Genomic DNA, 9,014 nt, shown 5'->3' with positions numbered 1-9,014 from the left:
GGCTCAGGGACAATCAATCATGTAAAGATTCTTTACTGTTGATTCTCAGAGGAGCTTCACAATGGCTCGTCAATAAAACACCTTGAGGGAACATCTAAAGTTTTATCATCACCAGAACATCAATCACTCCATAGGAGCATCAGACTGGCTTTGGTGAGGACACAACTTTAGATGTTTCCTCGAGGTGTTTCAACTGACGGCCCATTGTGAAGCTCCTCTGAGAATCAACAAAGAATCTTTTACACTTCATATTCATGTCATTTTGTATCTCCAGTAAATTCATCTTCATTTAAGAATCTTTAGACATTTTCACTGAGGAAGAGCTTTTTATTATTATTTTGATGTGTATAAAGAAGGTACAGTAAAGGTTATTTCCATAAATAGGAAATAGGTTGGGAGCATTCAAGTTATGCCTTAAAAGTTATCGAAGCTTCTTTTCACCACAAAATAATAATAAAAATATTAATAAAATAATTTAAAAAATAATCTCACAATTCTGACTTTTTTCTTAATTGCGTGATATAAACTCACAATTCTGAGAGAGAGAGAAAAATCTGTCGTTTTTCCCTCAGAATTGGACTTAATTACTCACACTTGCAGGAAAAAGTGTCTGAAGTGCGGGTTTATATCACGCAGTTCTGACTTTATAACACGCAATTATGAGGAGAAAAAACTCAGAAATGTGAGATAAAAAGTCGCAAAATTTCCTTTTTAAAATTATTTTATTCCGTGGCAGGAAAAAGCTTCCATAAAAAGTAATGGAAAAAATGTTGTTTCAACCCAACTTTGGGTCAAGTATGGACAAACCCAATTTTTTTATTTTGTAATGAAATTTTAACCCAGCGGTTGGGTTTGGCCATATTTGACCCAGCACGGCTTGAAACAGCCCAGCATTGAGTGCAGGAGTTGTTTATTAGGTCATTCTTTGTGGCCAATTCTCATGCTAATAAGCAACTAATTAATAATGAGAATTTGACCCTAAACTAAAGAGTGTTTGCAGATGTGACCGGCACATCTGGATGAGCCATTTGCCCTCTCTTGTTCTGAAGTCGTAAACGGTTCCGCTGAGTCATTAATGTGTGAACTCCAGCAGCACCTCCCATCTCTCTCACTCACACACACACACACGGGTCTCAGTCTCTTTAAAAGCTTCTGGGCAGAAAGCCAGAACACACTCAACACGGGACCTCTGAACTTTCATCAGTTTCTCAGCGATTATCCTCAACGCTCAAGATGGAGGGCAATGTTAATGGTAAGTACGATTTAAAAGTACTATCTCTTTAGATAACAGGGCTTATGCAGGTTTCATGAAAGTGCATTTAAGACCTTTTTAAGACCAAGTAAAGGAAACCTACGGAATAAATTAAAGGGAACTCAATACATCACGTTCTCTAATGTAGCCTACATGTCAATGGATAAACACAATGAGAAACACTATTAGCAACTCTTCGGTCTTGTAAAGTAGGCTATGAATGCTGAGTTGTTTCAACCTTTGGGTCAAATATGGACAAACCCAACCGCTGGGTTTAAAATTTAATAACACATTTTTAAACCAACGGTTGGGTTTGTCAATATTTGACCCAACATGGGTTGAAACAACTATTTTTTTACTTTAGCCTACTTTTTATGGAAGCTCTGCCACGGAATAAAACAATTTAACATATTATTGCGACTTTTAATCTCATATTTCTGTTATTTCAGTTTTTCCCCCTCATAGCGAGTTATAAAGTCGGAATTGCAAGTTATAGAGAATAACAAGTTTATTGAGTCAGAATTGCGTTATATAAACAATTTTCTCGCAGGTTTGAGTTTATATTACGCAATTCTGACTCTATAACTGGCAAATTTGACTTTATAACTTGTGACCATTTTTTTTCCTTACGTGAGTTATAAAGTTCAATTCTAAGGGGGGAAAAGACTGATTTTTTTCTCAGGATTGTTTATATCACGCAATTCAGAAAAAAGGTAAGAATTGTGAGTTTAAGGGATTGTCAGATTTTTTTATTATTATGTGGCGAAAACAAGCTCCCATAACTTTTTAATTCATTTTTGGAATACAAAAAAACTTGCAAACACTGCAAAAATAAAAATGTCTAAAAAGATTCTTAAATGAAGATGAATTTACTGGAGATACAAAATGACATGAATATGAAGTGTAAAAGATTCTTTGTTGATTCTCAGAGGAGCTTCACAATGGGCCGTCAGTTGAAACACCTCGAGGAAACATCTAAAGTTGTGTCCTCACCAAAGCCAGTCTGATGCTCCTATGGAGTGATTGATGTTCTGGAGAGCATAAAACTTTAGATGTTCCCTCAAGGTGTTTTAACTGACGAGCCATTGTGAAGCTCCTCTGAGAATCAACAGTGAAGAATCTTTACATGATTGATTGTCCCTGAGCCGAGAGTTGTAGTTCACCATCATAAAGCTCAGACATCAGACGCTGATTTGATCTGCCGTTCAGTCTGATGTGAGTTCTGTCTCCTCAGTCTGTATTTCAGCTGTGAAACCTCAGAAACAGTCTCTGAATATGAGAGAGGTGTTTGTTTTTTAAAGCTAAATACACTGAAGGAATAATGTCTGAAAACTGGACGCGAGTCTCTCTTCTCTCTGCCATCTCTGATGTTTCTCTGTTTCAGACTCAATGCATGAACGCTTTCACTCACTGGATCCTTGGACTAAAAACTTTCAGAGTTTAGCGGCTTTAAATGATCAGATTGCAAACAGATACAATAAAACAATGCCTCTCTCTATTATTTCCACTATAATGGATTGATTGAATAACCGACTTCAGAGTTTTTTTGCAATGCATACAACATTTGATGCCATGACTTTATGAATTTAAGACTTTCTGCTCTGATTCAAGACCTTTTTAAGGCCTTCATTTGTGGAAGGGTGAATTAAGACTTTTTAAGACTTTCTTAAGAAACCCTGAAAAATATAAACAGTGTTGATGTAATTAGGCTACTTAACTCATTTAATTACAGTAGTAGTTTATTTTCTTTTTCCCTTGAAAAAGAAGTTTAGTTTTCTAGACTACAGAACAATTCTATGTAAAACGAGTGGATTTAAGGTCTAATGCTAAAATGTATGTTTTGATGTGACCTTCTTCCTTTTGTTCAGTTCAAAAATAATTCATGTAACTGTATATTGTTTATTTGATAGAATTAAAAGTAATATTTGCGGCCGTCCTTGTATTGTTTGATTGCTTGCGATTTAGAAAGTTATTAGTAACGCGTTACTTTTTAGAGAGTATTTACGTTACAAGAGTTACAAGTGTATCAAGATGTTACATCTAGTAATTAATTACTTTTTAGAGTAACTTTCCCAACACTGAATTTAAAGCGTTTCCCAAATGTTTTAATCTTTAACAGGCCGTAAACGTCTTTGACAGTGTCAATCTGTACATTTTCTGGCATTTATTTACAAATGAATTTGTCATATTTGTATTTGTAGTGAAGAGAGCAGTAAATAGGACTATCTTCTGTAATAAGCCACTCATATTGATTATGGTAAATCTAACTGTTGCCATGTTTTTCTAGATTTGCAGCCTGGTTTTATGAATCCGACTCAAGAAGACCCGGAAGACCGGAAGACTGCGAGGACAACCGACAGTCACACTGATGAACCGATGAGGAAGAGGAGAAACGGGAGTCACACTGATGAACCGATGAGGAAGAGGATAAGCGGGAGTCACACTGATGAACCGATGAGGAAGAGGAGAGGCGGGAGTCACACTGATGCTTCACCTGTGAAGACTCCAGAGGAAGACACAACTGACGGTAAGATTATTAAATACCTCGTCAAGCCTTTTATCACGATTTCTGGGGGCATTCTAAAACACTTGAAGGGATAGTTCACCCAAACATGAAAATTAGCCCATGATTTACTCTCCCTGAAGTCATCCTAGGTGTATATGACGTTCTTCTTTCAGACGAATACAATCAGAGTTATATTAAAAGATGTCCTGGCTCTTCCCAGCTTTATAATGGGAGTGAATGGCTGTAAGTCCATCAAAGTGCATCTATCCATCATTAAAGTGCATCTATGCGTGATAAAAAGTGTATCTATCCATCATTAAAGTGCTCCACACTGCTCTGGGGGGTTAATAAAGGCCTTCTGAAGTGAAGCGATGCATTGGTGTAATTACGTTGGACGCACAACGTAATGTCGAACGCAGTTGCCCAGCCCCGTGTGTTTGAACTGCAAGAGGCATCAATTGCCGTCATTACGTTGTGCGTTAAGTTCAAGTGTTTCTCTTATGGTGTAAATTGATGCGGACGGCCGTCTGGCGGAAGCTAGTTATTTTAGTTGATAAAGTTATAAATATGGATATTTTTCTTACACCAACGCATCGCTTCACTTCAGAAGGCCTTTAATACCCCCCCACACCACACCCCACACTACACTTTTATCGTGAATAGATGCACTTTTATGATGTATAGATGCACTTTTATGATGGATAGATGCACTTTTATGATGGATAGATGCACTTTTATGGACTTCAAAACAGAAACACCCATTCACTGCCATTATAAAGCTGGGAAGAGCCAGGACATTTTTTAATATAACTCAGATTGTATTCGTCTGAAAGAAGAGTGTCATATACACCTAGGATGACTTGAGAGTGGGCTAATCATGGGCTAATTTTCATTTTTGGGTGAACTATCCCTTTAACGTGAAAAACGCTTATCGGCTCAATGTAGGCTAGTCATATTAAAAGATCAAATTCTGTACACACCTTATTGATAATACTATATAGCCTACAGAAAAGCAAGCAATGGTGTTGACTTTTGAATTTACACATGATTTGTCTTAAAGCATATTAAAAACACCACAGACACATAAACAACATTAAAAGCTTGTTGTTGCCGGTTACCTTTGACCTTGAGGTGTGCTAACTCTTCTTCGTCACAGACCGGTGTGCTGAGAGTGTGTGTGTAGCGTCGTCTTCATCTGGGATCAGCGATCGAGTCGAGGTGTCCGTGAGGGACAGAACAACACCAGAGGAATCTCCGTCTAGGGTTCACATGAACGCGGACTGGGAACGGCTCCGCGAACTCACCAGAAGAGTGGACGCGGACAGAGTACGCTCGCGTCTCATTGTGTCGATGTTTGAAGAATCACGGATAATCTGGCATCAGCGTTTGATGGAGATCAAGAGATTAAAAGGTATTCAGATGCACCAGTGATAATGATGATGAGAAGGAAGCTTTTTATTCACCATTCACCATATGTTCAGTTTTCTTCATTTATTCAGTTACTCCTGATAATTGTGTTATAGACTACAGAACAATTTAATGCAAAACTAGTGGATTTAACGTCTAATGCTAAAATATATGTTTTAATGTGACCTTACTATTGGTCAGTTCAAGAATAATTCATGCAACTGTATTTTGTTTATTTAATAGAATAAAAAAATCCTTGTATTGTTGAATTTCTTGCGATTTATAAAGTAATTAGTAACGTGTTGCTTTTTAGAGAGAGTTGATTTTTACACAGTTCAAGATGTATTAGTAGCTATAGTAATTCATTATGTTTTGTAGAAACTTACACAACACTGAATATAAAGCGTTTACCAAATGTTTTATTTTTTTAACAGCCTCAAGAAACGGTGCATGGATGGACCAGAACGCCTTAAACAGAGTCTTTCAATTATGTAAGACCGTGTCTGCACATTTTCTGCCATTTCTATGCTTATATTTTTAATTATTAACTGAATATGTCATATTTTTTTATTTGTAGTGAATTTGCCCTTGATTAATGCAGACGTCGCCGATGGTAAATATTATCTTCTGTTATAGACACTCATATTGCTCCTCATAATGAAATGAGTCTACTCGTTATTATCCCAAATCTAACTATTGACATCTTTTTCTAGCTTTGCAGCCAGCAGATGGAGGAAAAGCAGAAGGAGGAAAAGCAGATGGAGGAAAAGCAGAAGGAGGAAAAGAAAAAGCAGAAGGAAAAGCAGAAGGAGGAAAAGAAAAAGCAGAAGGAAAAGCAGAAGGAGGAAAAGCAGAAGGAGGAAAAGAAAAAGCAGAAGGAAAAGCAGAAGAAGGAAAAGCAGAAGGAGGAAAAGAAAAAGCAGAAGGAAAAGCAGAAGAAGGAAAAGGAAAAGCAGAAGGAAAAGCAGAAGAAGGAAAAGAAGAAGGAAAAGCAGAAGAAGGAAAAGCAGTAGAAGGAAAAGGAAAAGCAGAAGAAGGAAAAGAAAAAGCAGAAGAAGGAAAAGCAGAAGGAGGAAAAGCAGAAGGAGGAAAAGAAAAAGCAGAAGGAAAAGCAGAAGAAGGAAAAGGAAAAGCAGAAGGAAAAGCAGAAGAAGGAAAAGCAGTAGAAGGAAAAGGAAAAGCAGAAGAAGGAAAAGAAGAAGAAGGAAAAGAAGAAGGAAAAGTAGAAGAAGGAAAAGTAGTAGGAGGAAAAGGAAAAGCAGAAGAAGGAAAAGAAGAAGGAAAAGCAGAAGAAGGAAAAGAAGGAGAAGCACCTCAGTCCGAGAGGAGCGAGCGACAGAAAGAGTATTGTGTATTCATGATCGAGTATTGTGAAGTGCTGCAAAGATTTTGCGCTCAGGTTTCTGACACGAGCCCTTACGAGAAGCTTCGAGAAATACAAGCGATAAAGCTTCAGATTGAGGAGGAGACCAAAGACATCAGACCAAGTCCAGACGCACCGATAGCATGATAAAGACATCAGATCAGGACACACCAGTAGCATGATAAAGACATCAGATCAGGACACACCAGTAGCATGATAAAGACATCAGATGAGGACACACCAGTAGCATGATAAAGACACCAGATCAGGACACACCAGTAGCATGATAAAGACATCAGATCAGGACACACCAGTAGCATGATAAAGACACGCTTATTCACCATTTCAAGAAGGAATATGCTTTGAAATAAGATCAAATATTAATGTTTCAGTCCGTGCACTGAACTGCAATAATTATGATAAATACTGAACTCATTGTTTCTGCCAAAGATGAACACATGATATTCTCTAACTGTGAGATGTGTGTGTGTGTGTGTGTGTGTGTCAGTCTGATAACAGACACTCGTGTATTTTCTGTGAAGCTGCTGTGAAACGATGTGTATTGTGAAAAGCGCGACAGAAATAAATGTGAATTGAATTGCATTGAATTTGAACTGACTCATTATTCCAGCAGTGATTCACTGTAACACACTTACAGAAACACTCTGAGATTTTATGTTTTAACTTTAATGGCATTTTCTATAAATCATTCATTCACGGTAAACGACATCGCTGTGTAACAAACTTTTTTCCTGCTCTCGGAAAATGTAAGATATTTTTATAAACAAGTAATAAAAACTCAGTGAGTGTTTTAGCGCAATTTTCTGACGTCATGGGATCACAACACTAAGAGATAGTAAATCTTTTTATGTTTTTGTTTTTTTGTGCGTTCCCGAGATTAGACCTTCCTTAACATAATGCCGAAAACCCGAAGTCTCTAGGTGGTCTGGTTGAGGAGTAGATAGAAGTGCAAGATTGGTGCGCACAGACAGAACAGAAATCATGAGTTAACAAGCGCAATTTTGTCCGGTGGAAAATTGCGCTAAAAACAGTGTGTGTGTGTGTGTGTGTGTGAGTGAGTGAGTGAGTGAGTGTGTGTGAGAGAGAGAGTGTGTGTGTGTGTGTGTGTGTGTGAGAGAGAGAGAGAGAGAGAGAGAGAGAGAGAGAGAGAGAGAGAGAGTGTGTGTGTTCTCCACTCCTCCTGTATCTCCAATCAAACGTGTTTCCCCAAAGACCAAGAAGTGCTAAAGGACAGTTCATGTTTGATTTAGTTTTTTCTTTTATTTATTCATGGATTTATTTAAATGAGATCATCATCATCTGAACTCGTCTGTAGTCGAAGAAACACATGATTATAGAGTAAAACACCTTCCATCATGAAGCGAGTGACAGTAGAAGAGATGGATGAATCAACAGTGATGGACCAGCGGATACTGACTGATATTAGTCAGATTTATGATCGATATTCTCCATAATCTAATTGCCTACATCCCAGTAGAGCTGCACGATTAATCAGTAAAAGATCGTGATTTCGATTCAAACACCCACCGATCTTATTCCTCTGTCTATTAAACCTCTGATGAGTCCGATCACAGGAACACTCAGATCTGTGTTCTGATCCAGACAGAGCCGTTGTCGTGTATAGATATGAAACAGCTTCACAAACAGTATTTTCAATCATACAGCATCGATATTTACAATAAAACAAATCAGCACAGAAATACTGGGATAACAGTTTATAGTTCAGATATGAACACTGATGTCAACAGTATCAATATAGAGGACATCACCTTCTGAAAGTAAATAAATATTGTCTCAATTACAGCGTTACACCAGTAGGTGGCGACAAGTGACCGTTAAAATGTATTTATCATTGAATCATTCATTTAAGAGATTCGTTCAAAAACGCTGATTCACCCAGTAATGAAAGTCATTGAATCATTTAAAATCAATTCATTCAAATCAATTAAACATTTTTAAATATACTGCAGCAATTAACATTTAATCAGAACCTCTAGTAAATGACATGTTATTTAGTTTAGTCTTAATCTCTATTTGAAACAAATAAATGGTGATTCTCAGTTTCTCCAGAATCGTGCAGCTCTACATCCCAGCTAACAAATATATGTTCTAAGAATGTTTTGCTATCATATCCATTAATCTTTAAAAACATAATTTTAGAATGTTCTCTGAACGTTTAACTGTAAATGTTAAAGGAATGTTCCATTTGATAATTCTACAAACGTTATGGGAACATTTTAGAATGTTCAGAGAACATTCAAACGTAACATTTAAAAAAAAAAAAAACATTCCATGAATTCTGAATAAATAATGTTTTGAGAAGATTATTAAACTCCAGATTTAAGGTTTTGTTCATAACTCCGAGAACACTCCCTGTTAGCTGGGCTATATCTGAAAAGCAGATGAGATGCATATGGCTGATGCGTAATCATGTTCTCCAGGAGATCCTGGCGTTTGACATCTCA

At 37.1% G+C, this 9,014-nt stretch overlaps 1 protein-coding gene across 1 annotated transcript; it reads left to right on the top strand.

The window, feature by feature from the left end:
- Positions 1-1,187: 1,187 nt before the first annotated feature.
- Positions 1,188-6,675, top strand: LOC311073181 (uncharacterized protein; the record flags this gene model as incomplete). The annotated part of the gene is made up of 6 exons (XM_084098662.1): positions 1,188-1,252; positions 3,540-3,779; positions 4,915-5,169; positions 5,600-5,656; positions 5,743-5,778; positions 5,879-6,675. The coding sequence occupies exons 1-6, from the start codon at positions 1,234-1,236 to the stop codon at positions 6,673-6,675; spliced, it is 1,404 nt and encodes a 467-aa protein (XP_083954788.1). The 5' UTR covers positions 1,188-1,233.
- Between the last annotated feature and the right edge of the window lie 2,339 nt (positions 6,676-9,014).

The sequence above is a fragment of the Abramis brama genome (assembly GCF_963993115.1).
Source record: "Abramis brama genome assembly, chromosome: 22".
In the NCBI taxonomy this organism is placed as follows: Eukaryota; Metazoa; Chordata; class Actinopteri; order Cypriniformes; family Leuciscidae; genus Abramis; species Abramis brama.
The sequence above is the reverse complement of the archived record's forward strand: the minus strand, read 5'-3'. Positions and strand labels throughout refer to the sequence as shown.